A 20,084-nucleotide genomic window follows, 5' to 3' on the forward strand; every position below is an offset into this window, starting at 1 on the left:
CCTTCAGCATCATCAAGTGTCCCCCTGAGCCATGAAGGCCTCCTCCTGGAAGAGGAAGGCTCTTGCAGAGGAGGATCAATAGGATCCATAGGTTATTCCACATCGGGCATCGTCTCGTCTTCCCTTTCCTTCGGTTCCCTGGTGTCAGCTTCTTTAGATCCTCTTAGAGTAGGAAGATTGTCAACTTTGTTAAGAGCCATATCTTCGTCAAAGGTGACATCATGGCTGATTTCGACTTCCCTTTGTCCAGCCACATAGCCCTTAGTATTTTCGCTATAGCCCACGAAGATTCCTTTCTTTCCAGATGCACCCAATTTATTCATTTTCTCCTTCAGCACATGAAAATATACAGGACTTCCAAAAATTCTGAAATGAGATACGTCAAGTTTCTTACCAGTCAACATTTCTTCGGGAGTCTTGGAACTCAATGCTTGATGTGGGCATCGGTTTTGTACATATACAGCGGTATTTGCAGCTTCAGCCCATAGAAACTTCAGAAGTCTTTGATCATGGAGCATAGCACGGACAGCTTCCACAATCGTACGGTTTTTCCTTTCCGCCACACCATTCTGCTCAGGAGTATATGGTGTAGTAGTCTCCCTCTTAATGCCAGCCGCTTTGCAAAATTCATGAAACTCATTGGATTCATATTCAGTCCCATTATCAGTCCTTAAGATCATGATCTTCTTTTCGGTTTGATTCTCGATCAAGGCTTTGAAGTGCCGAAACCAAGAGAACACTGCATCCTTCTTTCTCAAGAAGTATATCCAAGTCTTGTGAGAATGATCATTTGGAAAAGTGAGGTAATATGAATATCCTCCCAAGGAGTTCACAGGCATCACACTGGATATGTCTGAGTGAACCAACTGCAATATATCGGAGGTCTTACTTTGGCTTGAGGGGAATGGTCCCCTTTTGAGCTTTACTTCGGCACATCTCAGACATACACCTTCTTGCTCTACTCGGAACTCGGGCATCCCTGTCACCATTTGTCTCACATCGAGTAGAGCTTTATAATGAAGGTGAGCAAACCTCCGATGCCATAGTTCAAACTGAAGAGATGTGTCACAAGACATGACACCCAACAGACTTCCTCCGACCTGATATAATGAATCAACTCGAAACCCAAGAGTGAAAGCATCTTTAAAGTTCTTTTTCCATACACGTACCTTGCCATCGTTGAAGGCCACCTTGTAGCCTTTGTCTTCCATTACCGAAATGGACACCAGGTTCTTTTTTAGATCAGGTACATATAATACATCTTGTAAATGGATTGTATTTCCCTGATTTAATTGATGAGTGACATTTCCTACGCCTTTCACGGGATATTTTGAATTATCTCCAAGAACAATTTCCAGGTTGGTTTCCTTCTCTACCAGATTAGAGAGAGATTCTTTGTAGCCAGTGAAGTGTCTTGAGGCACCACTATCAATAAGCCAATTCCCCAGCAAGTCCAGGGGAGCAGTGGTGGAGAGAGCTGCTGGAAGATAATATTATTTGCTTATTGTTAACAGTGTTAGATTCATACCTGGAGTTTCTTGCCTTCTTGAAGGGTTGTCCTCTTCCTTGATTTCCGGCGTTTCTTTTGCCTCTACCATTTGACCTGCTATTCCTTTGATTGCCTTGAGAGTGATTTTGATCTTCGTCCCGATGTGAGTCCCTTTTATCAGGGCACTCCCTTGCACAGTGGCCTGTTTTATTGCAATTGTAACATCGTCCTTTTCTTCCACCCTTAGGTATAGCCTTTCCTTTGAATTTAGCCCCAGAATTATTTCTTCTTTTTGCATGAGAAGAAAAAGCAGAGGAATGGCCTTTAAGTGCGGGCATTTCTTGTTCTTCCATCCTTGTTTCTTCTTGAATGCATCTAGCCATCAATTCCTCAAATCCAAGAATTACGTTATTGTTGAGAAGAGTAGTCCTGAATATATAACATTCAAATGGCAGTCCTCCAAGAGTTGTGAGTGTCATTTCCCTGTCAGGGATTACTTCCCCAATAGATAGGAGATCGTTCTTGATCTCAATGATCCTTAAGAAATATGCTTGCATACTCTCATCTTTGCCCTTCTTAATTTCCTTCAGCTTATTTCTAAGGAACAAAACTTGATTTGCATCAATTGTTAGAGCATAACAGTGCACAGCGGAAAATAAAAGACAAATACAGTATAAAAACCATACACAAATGACACAGTGATTTAACGTGGTTCACCCAACCAATCTAGGCTACGTCCACCAAACAGAGGCATTGGCAATCTTATTATTAATCAGGAGATTACAAATAATTATTTCCTTATACTCTCTACTACCACACCCCAATATTTGTACGGGCATATATTTTATAGCTAAGAGAATCCAACTGACTCATAAATCCTCTCACAACAAATATAGGATGCATTAACTTTTTCCCAACAAAATAGAGCTAATTTAGCAACAAATCCTATTGTTGTCACATACATGAGATTTTGCCCAATTTGTTAAAACCGAAAATCTCAACAATCTCCACCTTGACAATAATTAGCCTGATACCCTGTTTCTTTATTATTTTTATCTTTTCTGCAAGCCAAGAGAAGCCAAACACCAACGTAACTTCTCTAACAAAACTGGTTTCGTGAACATGTTTGCACAGTTCTCCTTTGTATGCACCTTTTCAAGAGAGACTCCCCTTTCAGTGATAACCTGTCTTACAAAATGGTACTTGATTGGTATATGCTTTGATTTACTATGATAGGCCGGATTCTTAGCCAAATGTATTGCACTTTGACTATCACAAAATAACTTGATGTTGTCCTGCAACCTACCAAACTCACCAAACAAACCTTTCAACCAAATCGCTTCTTTGCAAGCATGAGAAGCAGCAATGTATTCTGCTTCAATAGTGGATAAAGCAACAATATTCTGTAGCTTTGACATCCAGCTAATAGCTCCACCTGCAAGAGTAAAGACATACCCTGATGTTGACCTTCTCTTATCCAAATCACCTACAAAATCGGAATCAACATATCCACAAACAAATTCACTACTTTTATTATAAGTGATACAATAATCACTTGTGCCTCTCAAATACCGAAGCACCCATTTCACTGTTGACCAGTGTTCTTTACCTGGATTTGCCATATACCTGCTGACAACCCCAACTGCATGTGAAATATCTGGTCGAGTACAAACCATCGCATACATCAAACATCCTACTACATTGGCATACGGAATTCGAGACATATATTCCTTTTCTTCATCTGTATTAGGACATAAACTGGAAGAAATCTTAAAATGGGAAGCTAAAGGGACTGACACAGGCTTCACATTGTTCATACCAAACCTCAAGAGTATTTTCTCAATATACTTCTGTTGTGATAGCCACAGCTTACCATTGCTCCTGTCTCTGAAAATCTCCATGCCCAAAATCTGTCTTGCTGCTCCCAGATCTTTCATATCAAACGTCCTTGCCATCTGAGCCTTTAACCTGTTGATCTCCACTATGCTTTTGCTTGCTAAAAGCATATCGTCAACATATAACACTAAGATAATGAACATGCCATCATTTAATTGCTTAAAATAAACACAATGATCATATTCACTTCTTATATATTTCTGACTCAACATGAAAGAATCAAACTTCTTGTACCATTGCCGAGGCGACTGCTTCAGGCCATACAATGATTTCTTGAGCCTGCAGACAAATTTCTTATTGCGATGCTGAACAAACCCTTCCGGTTGTTCCATATAAATTTCCTCATCTAAGTCTCCATGTAAAAATGCAGTCTTAACATCTAGTTGTTGCAATTCTAAATCAAGCAAAGCGACTAATGCTAACACAACTCTAATTGAAACTATTTTAACAACTGGTGAAAAAATCTCATGAAAGTCAATGCCTGCTTTCTAAGAAAAACCTTTTGCGACTAGCCTCGCTTTGTACCTATCCTCAGTATCATTCACACCCTGTTTCAACTTGAAAACCCATTTACATCCCACAGTTTTCCTGTCTTTCGGAAGTTCAACCAGATCCCATGTGCCATTCTTACCTAAGGCCATCATTTCGTCCTTCATGGCTGCTTTCCACTTGTCACTTTTCGAACCTTCTACAGCTTCCTGATAGCACAGAGGTTCATCGTCATTAGCGGTAAATGCAACTGAAGTAACATAATCATCATACCTTTTAGGAGGGCGTTTGATTCTTGTAGACCTCCTTAAGGATGTTTCTGGTGCTTCCACAATTGGCTGACTACCATCTGTAGGAACTTCTTCATGATCAACATCTGAGACCTGTTCATGATCTACATCTGAACCCTGTTCATGATCTGATTCTGAAACCTGTTCATGACTAGTATCTGAACTATGGTCATCATGACTATCATTAGAAGTGCTTTCAAACTGAATGTGCTGAAAATCAGATACATCATCCTATTTCAATCTATTATCTACATCTAACTGTACAAGAGAGGATTCATTAAACTTTACATCTCTGTTGATGATGATCTTGCGGGTAGTAGGATCCCACAATCTATATCCCTTTGTTCCATCACCATATCCAACAAAGATATACCTTTTTGACTTTGGATCTAATTTAGTTCGTTGATGTTTAGGCACTAGAGCATATGCATCACAACCAAACACTCTGAGTTTAGAATAATCACAAGGGTGACCTTTCCATACATCTTGAGGAATCTTGCAACCTATCGTCGTGGATGGTGATCGATTTATCACATAACAAGTTGTAGCCACCGCTTCTGTCCACAATTCCTTCTGCAAACCGGCGTTACTCAGCATACTCCTTGCTCTCTCTAAAAGAGTCCTATTCATGCGTTCAGCAACTCCATTTTGCTGAGGAGTATAAACAGTGGTTTTGTGTCTCTCGATCCCTGCATCCTTGCAATAGTTTTCAAACTCCTTGGAAGTAAACTCACCACCATTGTCAGTTCTTAAACATTTTATAGTTCTACCAGTGATGTTTTCTACCAATGCTCTAAACTACTTGAAAATTGTAAAAACATCAGACTTCCTTTTCAACATGTAGACCCACACTTTCCTAGAAAAATCATCAATAAACGATACAAAATATGACGAGCCACCATATGAGGTTGTAGGGGCTGGACCCCAAACATCTGAATGGATATAATCAAGTATTCCTTTACTAGTATGTTTGCCTGTTTTAAACTTTTGCTTACTTTGTTTTCCAAACAGACAATGTTTACAGAAATCTAACTTTCCAGACTTTAGATTAGGAAGTAATTTGCGATCAGCCAAAATTTTTAACCCTCTTTCGCTCATATGTCCCAACCTTTGATGCCATAAGTGAATGGAACTACTGTCATGTTCAGACACCGTAGACACATGATCTGACCCTGTTCTTCCTTCTAACTGAAATAGATTTCCTACCTTCTTAGCTTTCATTACTAGTAAAATACCTTTGTAAATTTTCATTACTCCACCTTGAATTACAGTTTTATATCCATTTGTGTCAAGTGCTCCTAGTGAAATTAGATTTTTCCTTAAATCTGGTACATGTCTTACATCAGTTAACATTTTGGTTGTCCCATCAAACATTTGCCACTGTATACTCCCTATTCCCACAATATCACATGTGACATCATTACCCATGTACACGACTCCATCATTAATTGATCTACACGTCTTAAACCATTCTCTATGAATACACATGTGGTTTGATGCACCAGAATCTAACAACCAATGTTGATCATGATTTGACAAATTAACTGATAACACTTCATCACTCATACCTGAACAAGATGCTGAACCTGTATCTGTCGTGTTTGCTTCCTTCTTCTCTGTCGAAGAATCTTCTTTAGAAGTTTGTTGTCGCTTCCAGCAGTCCTTCTTCAAATGCCCCGATTTGCCACAAAACCAACACTTTACCTTACTCTTCTTCCCTTTCGACTTTGACCGTGAGTCGCTTTGCCTGCTGAAGCGTCGTTCTTTAGAACGACCTCTGACCATCATTGCTTCTGATGTAGAGGTATCTAAATTCGACCTTCTCCTTGTTTCTTCAGATAATAAAGATGCAACTACATCATCAAACTCAAGGGTTTCTGATGAACTAAGACTTATAGAAATAACAAAATGATCCCATGACTCGGGCAACGAGCACAATAAAGTAATAGCTTTATCCTCTGATTCAAATTTTACTTCTATACTTTCTAATTGCACCAGGAGAGTATTAAAAACATTCAAATGATCAGTAATCGATGTACCTTCCTTCATTCGCAAACTGTACAACTGTCGCTTTAGGAGAATCCTATTGGTTAAGGATTTTGTCATGTACAGCTTCTCAAGCTTCGTCCACAAACCAACAGCTGTTTTCTCCGACACGATATTAAACAAAACATCATCCGCCAAACACAGCCGAATAGCACTCACTGCTCTTTCATCCATCTCGTTCCACTCATCATCTGTCATGTTGTAAGGCTGTTTGGACTTTCCCATCAACGCCTTCGCCACGCCTTGTTGCACAAGCAGATCATACATCTTCACCTTCCAGATCTCGAAGTTGTTTTTGCCATTAAACTTCTCGATTTCAAAACGAGCACTCTGAGTTTTTGCCATATTGTATCAACCAAAAAACAATCTCCAATTCCAACTTGTTAATCAATCAAATTAATATCTAACAAAAAATTGCCTTCGCCTTCTACTGTACTGCCTTTACTTTATCAAAAAATCGCCCTGCCTGTACAAACTGCAAATTATAAATCAAAAACAAATAAAAAATTGCAGTTTTACCAACACAGTCCTCGGTTGGCACGCTTAAGGGGTTTTGGCGCGTCCTCAACAGCAGACGATCCGCACCAGAAGCAAAATCGGTTAGAGTATGGAAATTGGCGCGTCTAAACCCATCGGATCCGCGCCAATCGGGATATTGGGCTCTAGCGGGAGTATCAAGCTCGGATCCGCGCCAATTGGCGCCCCTATTCCTTAATTACCCACGCCAATCCGTTCACTGCCTAATATTGGCGCGACTGTTTCGCCCGAAACCGCGCCAATCGCCAAATCTCGGAAAAAACTCCACCTGCCGCTCTGTCGCACGCACGCACTCGTCCCTCAACACGCTCTGATACCAATTGTTAGAGCATAACAATGCATAGCGGAAAATAAAAGACAAATACAGTATAAAAACCATACACAAATGACACAGTGATTTAACGTGGTTCACCCAACCAATCTGGGCTACGTCCACCAAACAGAGGCATCGGCAATCTTATTATTAATCAGGAGATTACAAATAATTATTTCCTTATACTCTCTACTACCACACCCCAATATCTATACGAGCATATATTTTATAGCTAAGAGAATCCATCTGACTCATAAATCCTCTCACAACAAATATAGGATGCATTAACTTTTTCCCAACAAAATAGAGCTAATTTAGCAACAAATCCTATTGTTGTCACATACATGAGATTTTGCCCAATTTGTTAAAACCGAAAATCTCAACATCAATAACTTTAAATAAACTCACCAGTCTATCGTAGATTTCCTTGGAGGTGGTCAATCCGAAAACATAGGCCACCAAGCGTTTGTTGATAGAGTCCCGGATGATCTTCCTTACCTTGACATCTCCCTTGGTCCATTTGTTCCTAGCAGCAACGGATGCATTTGATGGAGACTCAACAATTCCTCCTCTCACATGGTCCAACACTTCCTATTCTTCTAATGTTAGATCGAGAGACATCTTTCATCCGTGATAGTCAGACTTCTCACGGAATTTGTCTTCAACAGGGAAGTGTGTTGAGGACCCCATGATTTTGAGACATCCTACCAAACTTCTCTTCGGTGATTGCTCTTGCTCTTGGTCTTGCTTGGGCTTTGTCTTCACCTCAGCTCCGATACCATGTTAAATTATGGTATGTTCTATGCTTAGAGCAGTTTACTTATTTTTCTTCTTATTAGCCACAGATTAGCAATCACATATACATTAAGTAAAGTGCAGCTACAACATTAAATGATCAACAGAAAACAAGCCAAGCCAGGAGACACAAGATGTGGCAGCTAGCCAAGGACAAACCCTAATGCGGGGAAACCCTTTGACCAAATCTTCTTTTATCTTCAATAGTTCAGCAGAGAGAAATAGTACAAAATTTGAATTCTGTAATTTTATATCAGCAACAACAAACCCTAGATCAGCAAAGTCAAACTTGGTCAAACTAGTTGAAATTGACCTCTAATATGCTTGGTCAATTTCCGGTCAACTTGCCCTTGAACAGCCTAAAGAAACAGCCCTTGAACAGCCCCAAAAGTACAGTCAAATTGCAGATTTCTGAAGTCAACTTGCAGCCCTAAACTAGGGCAGTCAACACCGGTCAAACCAGAGGTTAGATCACCTCGATTTTCATGCCAAAAATTTGCGGCCTGCCTAGGAGAGGCAGCCACACCCAATCTGCACCCCTAGATGGTCAACGCTGGTCAAAGAGATGACCTGCTGCCCTAGCGTCCCTCTTTCTGCATCTTCCTTGCCCTAGAACATCTTCCTTTCAACCACACGTGTGAGAGAGAAAGAGAAATCATTGGTTAGACATGTTAAGCTTTTTCAATTTCTACCATGTTATAGGGTTGAGGAATCCAAGTCTGGAGACTTTGAGCTAGATGATGTTTATGTCGCACTTATTGATGAGCCCATTTCTAATATTGGTAAATCAGTGATGAGTTTAATGAGTGATCATGTTCATAAGTTATTTGTAGTAGGCCAGTGGCCAGATAGCTTGTAGCATTGCTTTTGGACTCTATAGGCCACTTAGAGCCTCATTAATTATGTATTTTGTTGTTGATATATGTTAATTTCTTATAAACCAACCAAATTTATTTTATATTACTGAATCACCGAAAAATAAAATCACTGGTATTTTTAACTTATAGAATTAAATGTATGCAGCAGAAATAAACTAGAGAGATAAATCACACATTGCAAAATAATTCGCCCATAACAATTCTTTGTCATTTAATTATCTAGAAAATCTGGATTTTTCGACCCACAGATATACAAGGAAAAAAACAAAACTTGTAACTTGTAACACGGATCCCTCAAAATAAATTCAACCCAAGAAACTCAAACTCTAGGAAATTAGCCTCCAGATGAAATCGGTCTGAAGGACTCGGCCCAAATACTCAACGAGCAACTAGACCTATGCCCTCCTTGTGTGCTACTGATGCGCACTAGGGAAAACTTGGCCCTAGAATCTCCTCTTACTCAGCCCTCCTGGATTCGCCCCAATCCACTCGCATTTCTCCTTCTCTGCACTCCTAGCCCATAGAGCCACTCGCACTTACAGAAAATCCCTTTCTCTAAATGATGACTCGCTCACACAACTTGTGTCTTCACCTTGTCGATAGGTTCCCTTTATAAACTTCATTAAGTCCAAATCCTTAACCCTAATCTTCCTTCTAGAATCATCTTGGAGATCAACGATGTAGATTATTTCTAATTCACTTAAATAATTAAATTATTTATCCTCAGAAAATGACTTAATGGTCCACAAGAATTAATTGATTTTAATTATTGTATTTTTCCTAAGTGAGACTTAGGAAAGAGACATAAACCACTTACTCCGCCAAGCAAGCACCTAGAAGAGGAAAATAATATCTCCCATGTTGAGTTTTGTGTAGCATCGAGAGGTATTCCCGCATGCCAAGAGGCTTCCTAAGTCGGCCTAGAAAAATTATGGAAATTAAAATAAAATAAATTTTATTTTTTGGGTTTCATGCAGGCTCAAAATGGACAAATCAGCCCAGCTCATGAAGGGACGTGTCCCTTGGGGTAAATGCACCCATTCGACTTGTATATATATACACACACACACACAATGAGACATCCTCATTTAACTAATTCGAATTGATCATATCTCTTTTATATTAGCGACACATGGGAGCAGAAAAAGGATGAAGTGACTGAAGTTTGGACATGGTTTTTTGCACGAATTTCTAGAAAATTTATTGTAAGCCTTGTTGAAGAACAATTTCTCCTAGAAGAAGAGTTGTTGGGCTTTCTTCCAAATTTGGGTTCCCCAAGGAAACTTTGTTGTCGATATTGTGCACAGTTGTCTCTCTTTGATCTTATTGTTTCACTGCATTACTGTTGAGATTTTCTATGTATAATTGCTTAAAGATATATGTGGCACGAGATAAATTAATTGAAAATCATTAGAAAGTAATTATTAGATCAAAAGTTCAGATTCTACTATGTGTTATTGTAGAAAAATCAACATTCCACATGCTAAGACACAAATCCTATGCAAAAGACCTTCCAAAGCTACCACTCACTTCCACAATATGTAATACACTTGGTACCATTTTGATATATTCACCCTTACATGATATATAGATGATCAAACTTTGCATATTTTGTCTCTCATAGTTTAAAATCATAGTTTGAAATCTTAAAAATATATTTTTCTCATTAAAAATTAATTATTTTATGTATTATTTTTCAAATCCAGTTCATTGAATCCAGTTTGATCTAGTTCCAATACGAAATTTGGTTAGATAAGTGGGTCGGTTCAAAACCCGATTCCAATTTTTATAACTAGCTTGGCACCTTGCTTGATGGAGATGCTCATTTTATGATGATGATGTCATATTGAAGAGCTACTTATCCCACATGTGTGGAGAAAAGAGAGGCAATTTTGTTATATTTTATCATTTTGACAACTATATTATGGGTTTGCTTGTGACCCTTTTGAACTTGTGAACACTTAAAGTCATGTTTTGGGGCTTTTAATTGTAAATTAAGGTAATTCGACTTAGTTACCCTCCTATAAATAGAGGGGAGTCAAATTATTTGGATCACACTCAACTCTTTCTCTTGTAAAAAGTGCATACTAGTTCTCTCTTTTTCACTTGGATGTGATGGCAAAGTAGAGTAGTGAATTACCTTGGGGAGGATATGTTTTGCATGGATCGATGAAGCGATGCTTGCTTGGATGTTATAAATTTAATGTTACTTTTCTTCCATTTTGCATTTATTATGACTTAGGGTTTATCTTGTGCCATATTAAAAATTGCAATATCATTTATGAACTCTTGTTTCTTACTATGCAAAATTTATCATCAAATATCCATCAAAGGAACTAGATTGCATCATTTGACCTTAAATCTCCTAAAATATAAAGTCGCTAAGGTTTGGAATTGAAGCAGCCTCTCTATCCCACTCTATCCAAGATCCTCAACCTTATGACCTTGTCCTATTGACTTAATTGCCAAATGGATTGAAAGCACTAGCCATAACTAGAGTTAGGGTTTGGTTAAATCTACATTTTATAGCTAAAACTTATGTGTTATTGTACTAAGTTTGTATCGCATCCATCAATGTTGAAAAGGAAAAATCTAACTTTTCCTGCATTTTCAACCCCATTTTTAGCACTGACATCTAGGTCTTATTTGTTGTTTTGTGCATTTTCAGCCATCAAAAGCATACTATTGACCTATCCCTTGCTTACCCCTTTTAATAGCCTAAGCTCCCTTGTCAATCATACCTTTAAAAGGCTATTTCTATTGTTGTTGTAAAGTTTTCCATGATGTAAAACTACATTCTTTTTTAAACCCTAACTTATAACAGCAATTCATAATTTGATGGCTGATAGTGGGAAGGCTGACTTGAAAATCTATAGAACTTATCTCGGCCTCCTAGGTTTTGGTAATAGTTTCTTCCAATCCATCATTTATTTTTCACCTCGAGCCTCTCTTTATGGAAGATATTTTTAGGGTGTGTAATTTGCAAGCTCCTTGGAGTGCCATTTGGCTTAGATTTCCTTAGTCATCTAACCTTTAATCTTGTTGGGGAAGCCTCCCTTGTGGCAATAATATCTTACCACAAAACAACTAGGGAGAAGCCACTAAAGTGATAGTGGTGGCTGATCTCATTACTTCCCTGGACCTAGAGTGCCTAATGAGGGTTTGCACTAGGATGCTAAACTATGTGATAACATGGACCATGACCTAGTCCCTAGACCCCTTCCATCTGTACCTCCCCCTCTCATTGTGGGCACCAACACTTGGAGTCGTAGGATTTCCATATTATAGCATATAAACCTTAGGTTTTACTTTACTTCTTGTTCTTTATACATGAGACATTTTGGTACTCTTGCTTTGTATTGACATCATTGTACTTAGCAATCCCACTGACCTACTTCCGTGGTTATTTGTTGGACATCGATATAATTATCTTATCTTATTTTATTTTGCATTTGCAACTCCCTAGCCAAGAATGCTTGAAAGGTTATCAAGAGGCTTCCATTTTAAATTTTTGAAAGATGGCAACTTTTCACATATTTCCCTTACCAAGATTACCCGAAAGGTGTTGTGAAACCATTTTATAACTCCAAACCTAAGGATGGCCACAAATCTTGCATATACAATCATGTGTCGCACCACTATTCTTGGTTTCATTTCCTCAACAGTGTTTGGTTGCATATAGAAAAAGGTTTACTTTCAACTTAAAAGTCACCTTTGCAAATTCAGCCAATGTCTTTAAAAGGTTGATTGGTTTCACTTTTGCTTTTAATGGCAAGCATACTTCCCCCTATTTTTGCCATATGGATTTCCATTACAAAGTCATTATCCCTAGTGTTGCTAGAATGACTAATTCTAGGTTTAGGGTGAAATGGTTTGTGTATTTCATTTTATGCAACCTACAAGGGATTGTGTCAATGGGTTTTATGTTATTTTTTGGCTCTTCTTCTTGTATACTTCCCACAAAGAAGAAAAAATAATCATAAAATACCCTAAGAAATTAAACTTCTACTCATTAGCCAATGAAAAAATCCAAGCTAAAATGTGAAAAAAATTGCCCTGAATTCAAATGTGAACGATTTCATTCAAAGAAACAAGAAAATAATGATGCACCTCCAAGTTTTCACTGAAATATTAGCTTGTTGGGACTTAAATGAACTTAGAATATGGTTTAAAATTGTTGTGTCAACTATTTTCTACCTCTAAAAGCCTCATGTTCACAACAATCGATCTCAACTCTTCCACCCACTGGTTAGTTGCCACCAATGAGTTGTTCATGGAAAAGGAATAAAATGAGAGTTTGAGTGACTTACATAGGTGAAAAATATGGATTGTGAGGGGCTTATTACCCAACTAAGTGGGTAACCCTAGGAGAAAATTTGTCTACTATTCTAATCAGCTTGACAACCAATAACCCTATGATGATCTACAAATAGATAACCTCAAAGGCCCTCCATCCATGCTCCGATCAGTGCTCTATGACATCTAGCTTACTCATTAGATAAAGGTGGGTCATATATTGTAATGTACATTAATCATTTTTGTAATCAATTGCTTTCATTTAATGTTTAAGAGCATTCTAGTATGGATAACAAGCTGAATTGGATGATAGACCACTTTTGGTTGTACAATTGTTCCCATGCTTCACCTTGGCAGTTATCCCCTGTCCCTAGTCCAGTGCAACCTTCCCTGAGGCCTTTCTTTCCACTGTCTAAGAGGGCACAAATAGGAGGCACTAATTGATGTTTCTTGTCTGGTAATCCATACTTAACACTCTATGTTTGTCCCATATATGCACATCCCATTTTCGGTTGATTATTATCTGTAACCAAAATTGGATCCTATTTTCCTCATTCTTGAGTAGGAGCTCAGAAACATTGCTCGAAAAGGTTGATGCGGCAAAAAGAAAAGAAAAAGCATGAGTCAAGATGATAAAATGCAAAAAATTGGCTAGGATATAATGAAGTGTGTGGACAAAAGCCTAGAACCTCTACCCCCCTCAGTAGCCCTCACCCAATTCCTAGTTAAGGCATGAGCTATTAAAATGAAAAGAACTTTGGATATCCCAACCCCAATGAACAAAAAACCACTTCATTTTTAAGGGGTCAATGATGCATAAATAAGCTTGCAACCCAAGCTATGCAAGAAAAAGAAAACAAATGAAGCAAAAGGCGCACAAGAGGGGTGGCAAAATAGGTTAAGGAAAGGGGTAACTCAAATCCCACAATTGTTCCTTCTTCACATTATAATGCTCAAGAATGACGGAATTTCATAGCTACTACAAGGATGGTGGCATCCTACACAAAGTAGACCCCTACCACATCATTAACCACTTGTAACGGTTGCTTGATGTGTCAACCTAGGAATTGTTCCTCCCCTTAGGGTTGGAAGCACCTAATAAGGCCTCTGGATAGCCCTCCCATATCTAAGCATGGAAAATTGTTTACAAACCCTAAGCTACGAAGACATATGAAGATGATATTTGCGTGAAATACTTTAGTGCCTTTTGTGTTCAATATGGCCCACTGTGATACTCTTATGGTTATTTTACCTATGATGATGATCTCACTTCATTTTGAGGGTAGATGCTTTCTCCCAAGTATAGTTGCCATCCCTTCAAGAATTGTTTGGGACTTCTCTAGTAATTTAAAGAGGATGTCTACCCCCACTAGATGACTAACCCTTCTAGGCACCAAAGCTAGGATATTGACCATTTTATGAGGAGCATTGACCTTAGGATGCATGCAGCATTGATGATGACCTTCTCCTCTACCTCTAGAGCATGGAATGTTGCACATTGAAGCTAGGATGTTTCCTAAAGTTGGATGTACCATAGAGACCACAAGACACCCCCAAGCTAGCATTGCATCTTCTTGATGGATGTTGCCATGTTTATGGGCTAGTTTGATGATGATGGTGACTTGAGATCCCTCTAAAAGGGATTATACACCTTTCTAGATAATGACATCATGCCTTAGCCTTATGACGTCACCTTGTGGGCTTGGTTGATGATGACATGATAAGGAGGGATTTGCTTGATGAGTGGACAACTTGTTGATGAGAAGATGGCCTTCGAGTGAGGAGCACTTTTTTGACCCATCCATAGCACATTTTGATGGAGATATTCACCTTTAGATGATGATACCACCCTTATAGGACCTTTTGCTCACACGTGTGGGCTAAGATAAGGCTTTTTGTTATGTTTTATCATTGAGATAGCTATCTTTTAAATCAGCTTGTGACCTACCTAGCTTGTAAATCACTTTATTTATTATTTTTAGGACTTTTACTCCATTATTTGGTTAAATAGGTTTGGTTTCCCTAATATAAATGGAAGAAAATCAATTTAGGTTGGATCATTGTCACACACACACTCATTTTACTCATTGAGAGAGGTTGTAGACTAGTACTTTTTCTCTTAGACGCAATGGAGCATTGATATAGCAAATTTTCTTGGAGAATATATCATGGTTGGAGGGATTTTCCCTTGTATTGATGAAGTGATTCTCTGGTGATCTGTGCAACTTTATTGTGAATCTTCTTCCATTTTTCAAATGTTGTAGAATTAAGGTTTCATTAAAATTTTCATCTAACATCTCTTTTGCAAAACTATCACCAAGTATCCATTAAAGAAACTTAGTATCACATCCCTTGACCTTAAATATCCAATTGATTAAAAGTCGCTAGGGTTTTGATGGAGATTCTCTCCCATAACTCACTCACACCAAGTCTTTTGCGATTGACCTTGCCCTTTGACTCCATATGCTTAGGAATAGTGTCAATCTTTTACAAAAATTAAACACTAACTTTTCTTTTTTTACTTTTTAAGGGTGTACATAAGGGTTAGCTTATAGCAAAATCTGCATTAAATAGCATAAAATATCTTGGATATCATATTCCTAGGGTTAGGCTTTGTATCTATTAAATCAAAAACGAAAAATGTCATTTTATATAAAATTTTCAGCCCCTTTTATAAGGCTGGCATCTAGTGTTTTATAGTTGTTTTATGGATTTGTATCTATTAAATCAAAAAAGCAAAAATGTCATTTGATATGCAATTTTCAGCCACTTTTTTAAGGCTGACATCTAGGGTTTTAAAGTTGTTTTATTCATTTCCATCCATTAAAAAATCGTTGCAACCTTTTCCTTTGTTAACTCATTAAGGAGCCTTGCTTATTTATTGTTTATCATTCGTTATAGGTAGTTTTTGTTATTGTTGTCATTAATTTTGCATGTTGTAAATTGTACTTGTTAAAAACCCTAATTTATAACAGCAATCATTAATTTCAAGGTAGTATGTGTTTGGGATCTATTTGAAACTCTCCACGACTATGCCGGCCCTCTAGATTTAGCCATAGGTCCTTTGAACTCATTACCTCATCTCACCTAGAGCCCTATTTCACTGAATATTATCTTTGGGTGTTTATTTAGCCAAATCCTTGGAGGGTATTTAGCCTAGGAATTCTTGTGTTCTCTATTCCCCAAGATCCACTAGGGAAGCCTCCCTTTGTGGGAATAGTATCCATCCACAAAACAACAAGGGCACATCTACTAAAGTGACAATTGTTGTTGATCCCATTGTTGCCCGTAACCTAGAGTGCTTAGTGAGGCTTTGCACTAAGGTGTTAGATTTTGCGATAACTAGGCCCATTGCCTTTCTTTCATTTAGGGGAGGGGGAAAAATAGAATTTTATTTTTTATTATTTATTTTTATGTGTTTTCATGCTCGCGAGTCATAGTCGGATGTCAACCTTTTCATGTCAACAAAGTCGCTTTTGATTGGAACTTGGGAACGTTATCCCAAGCATAGGGGGCTTCCTATTTTTCATTAGAGGGCATTCCATTAGTGTCCCTCACATAGTTGAGGAGATAGGGAACATCCACAAGGACACTCTCATGCTATAGGAGCATGGGAAGAATGGTGCATACATCCCCAAACCATATGTAGCATTGATGTATAAATATGTATGTGTTCATTCATTCTAGATACATCTACACAAACAACCATCAAAACTTTATTTAAATAATAACACGATGGTCATATATTGAATATAAGAAGAGGTAGCTAAATAGATTATTTTATTTCTAGCTACCATGCAGACATCGTGATTTAAGCATGACATTATTAAAGATATCTACAACAACAAAAGTTCTTCTTTACAAGCCAAATGGATTATGCCAATAACAAGTTTATTGCATGCAAGACTCAAGAATATTAGAGAATAATATCCACCAATTGAAATGAGTAAAAAGAAATTAAAATTTCTATAAACCTCTACATTGTCAATGCATCTCTAGCAATTAGTTATTGATTAGTTACTTTCATTCTCTTCAAATGCTACAAAATGAAACAAAATAGTTTAAAAAGATAAAACTAACATTGTTTCTACCCAGTTATCTTTCATGACATAATTTAATAATGGTTTGACATCAAATTTTCTAAAAAGTAAGTCTTATACATTTACCTCGAGGTTGGCGCTTATTGAACGCACGATTCCTACATTAATTAAAACAATAAACAAATACTAAGTACACAGAAAAATAATTCATATAAAATACGATTTAATTTGTACAAGATCTTATATCTAATGAATGCAATCAAATTCAAACTAATTTAAAATCTACACCACACAAAAGCAACTTGATTTACATACAATGTTGTGAAGAAAGTCCAAAGATGCACTAATGATTAACATTAAATGCCACTGAAAGTTAAACACTCTAGTGGTAATACAATAAAAAACATCATTAGAAACCTAAAAGCACTTCACCAAGAGTAACATATTCGGCCCTTTGACAATTCCTTCCCATCTACAGTTGAAATTATTGATTTGGCACACAAGGCTTGTGCTTGGAGGTGGGTTTTAATGATACCCAATCCACCAAATTCTCACAAGGTGCAAAAGCGTTCCTAGTTAATTTTGAAATTTTGTGAAACCCTTCACTCTTGTCAATGTTGTCCCAAAGAAAATTCTCAAAGCCTTCTCCAGCATTAGAAAGGACCCAATAGGAAGAGTAGTAAGGCATGAGTCACAAACAACACTTAAGTGCAAATTTGAAACTTCTTGACCAAGCCTAGAGGTTTGGTAATCAATTTATCTAGTTCATTTCCATCCCCTACCACAACCTCCCAAAGGTTCATGAATGGGATACCCAAAAATTTACAAAAATGGGCCAACTAAATCTAAGCCCAATTTTGCAAGGCCAACTTAATGGGATCCTTGTTGGTAATGTCACTAGAGCTAAAGGGCCCATTAGAGTTAATAATAGTATAGATATGGTGCCCATTTAATGTAATGTGGATTGGGTCCACTATGTTAGTAAGTATTAAATAAGGCACATTAGGTAGTTAGCATGCCACAAATATAATATGGTTCATTCATTAATATAGAAGCCAATGGTGGTTAGGGTCAACCAATTGTTATAAATAAGGATGGATTCCATATGGAATATGTCAAGTATGGTTATTGTATTGCAGCATTGCTCATTTGGAGGTTGCCTCTCAAAGAGTCATGTGAATAAAAATTTATCCTTCCATAAAAAGATTATTTTATGGTGTTTCCCTATCTTAAGGGTTTTGGATTTAATGAAGTAAAGGGGCATTTAAATCATTTCTTGGATATATTGCTTATGAATCATCTTCACCATTAAGGAACATGACAAGTTGTATCAGATTGAGCCAAGGAGAAGCCAATTTTTTTCTTTTTGCAAATTTTCTTCAGACAAGATTTTCTCTTGGCGTAATAGCCAAATCAAGGTAGAATCGACAACATTTGAAGCAAAATAGTCATTTCTTTCCAAATTGGAGTTCACAATAGCAGTTATGACATATCGCAGATGCTATAGCCATTTCTAGTTGACAATCCAAAACCCTTGCAGCAAATTTCCTTCAATACACTTATCCCTACTTATGAATCATACTTCAACAAAATCAATGCCATTAGAATAAAGTGGCAATGTTGTTTCTAGATTGGGATCATAATAATGATTTGAAAAGTATCGCAGAGGTTGCAACTATTTCAAGTTGTGGACTCAAAACCCTAACAAAGCCAAAGAATGGCAATATCGAAAGAAATTAGGGAAGAAGGGGTGGCAATGTTGAGGAACATTAAGGAAAAAGGGTATGCATGATGGAGGATGTGATCCAACAATGTAACCAAAGGTTGGAACTTGGGAAAAATATTAAGAAGGAAATTGTGATATTCTGCATTGAAAAGAAATGTACTAAACTATATGGCAAAGAAGTATTTGCAAGGAATGATTTAGAAGAAGCTTGTGAATAATGGTATATGTACATTTTTCATTTATCTGAAAACAACTACCTTCAATTTCCTTTTGCTGAATCTAATCCTTGAGATGAAGCCAAATATATTGAGGATAGTCATGTGTAAGTTGTGATAGAAAGCTTTCAACTTGAGACTTCTCCAGTGGCAATATGTCTTCTAGATCCACAACTAACCTTTTGTATCTATATCAATGTTATTAGAACCAAAACTGTGCAAACCGGAAAACCTTGTGGACCAGGAACTAGTCAGAACAGGACCGGAACTGGTAAAATACCGAATCAAAAAACTAGTTAACCAAAAACACATAAATAATCAAATTTCAAAGAAAAACATATATATATATACATGTGCATCCATATGAATCCAAACCATTTATACACAAATAAGCAAAAATTCTCATTTATATAGCATGTAAGGGTGCACATAACCAAAATAGCATCGAGTGCAATCCATCTCTGAACCGAAAATACATCAACAAATAGGCTCTAGATGGCCTCTAGCATCCAAAAAAATAATGCTACAACAAATGCCTACATATCATCAAAATCATTGCCTATATTGGGATCTTCGTCATCAATATAACCCTCTAAGCATAAAAATAAGATAGAAAAAATGTAACATGCCATGCCAAGATTTTGTTTGAGTTATGGGTACATTTTTAGTAGAGTCATGATAAAGGAGTTTGACAACCAATGCCACTAACATCAAAGTACATAGAGGACTTGGTGCTTTTTATTAAATACTAGTTCCATACCCTTGTACATGACAAAATCCAACGGAAACATTGCAATCCCCCCAATCATAAAATCCTGAAAAACTGTTAAGTCTACTGGATTTTGAGTGAAATCTAAAATTCTACTTTCTCCATATAAAATCCAATGAGGTTGGAACCACTCTCAAACATCCTAAGTCATTTCATGGTAATGTTAAAAATTTAGGTCTACCCATTGTCACCTTAAGGCCCATTGTCATCTTAATAGCCCTTCCACTCTCTTATAGTTGGTTCTTCCCCAACTCAAGGAGGGATTCCCTAACAAAAGGCCTACTAAGGCTATAAAGTAGATGGTG

General features: G+C 37.4%; 1 protein-coding gene across 6 annotated transcripts in view; it reads right to left on the reverse strand.

Moving 5' to 3' along the window:
- LOC149138746 (uncharacterized) overlaps nt 1-20,084 on the reverse strand; it is a 142,564-nt gene that overhangs the window by 61,202 nt on the left and 61,278 nt on the right. For all 6 annotated transcript variants that reach the window (XM_089448374.1, XM_089448375.1, XM_089448376.1 and 3 more), the window contains exon 2: nt 17,196-17,227. In XM_089448374.1, the coding sequence (XP_089304500.1) occupies nt 17,196-17,227 (32 nt within the window). The remainder of the gene's footprint in view (nt 1-17,195; nt 17,228-20,084) is intronic.

The sequence above is a fragment of the Pinus tabuliformis genome, chromosome X (genome assembly GCF_031772625.1).
Source record: "Pinus tabuliformis cultivar Carrire ecotype Pingquan chromosome X, CPIR1, whole genome shotgun sequence".
Taxonomy (NCBI): Eukaryota; Viridiplantae; Streptophyta; class Pinopsida; order Pinales; family Pinaceae; genus Pinus; species Pinus tabuliformis.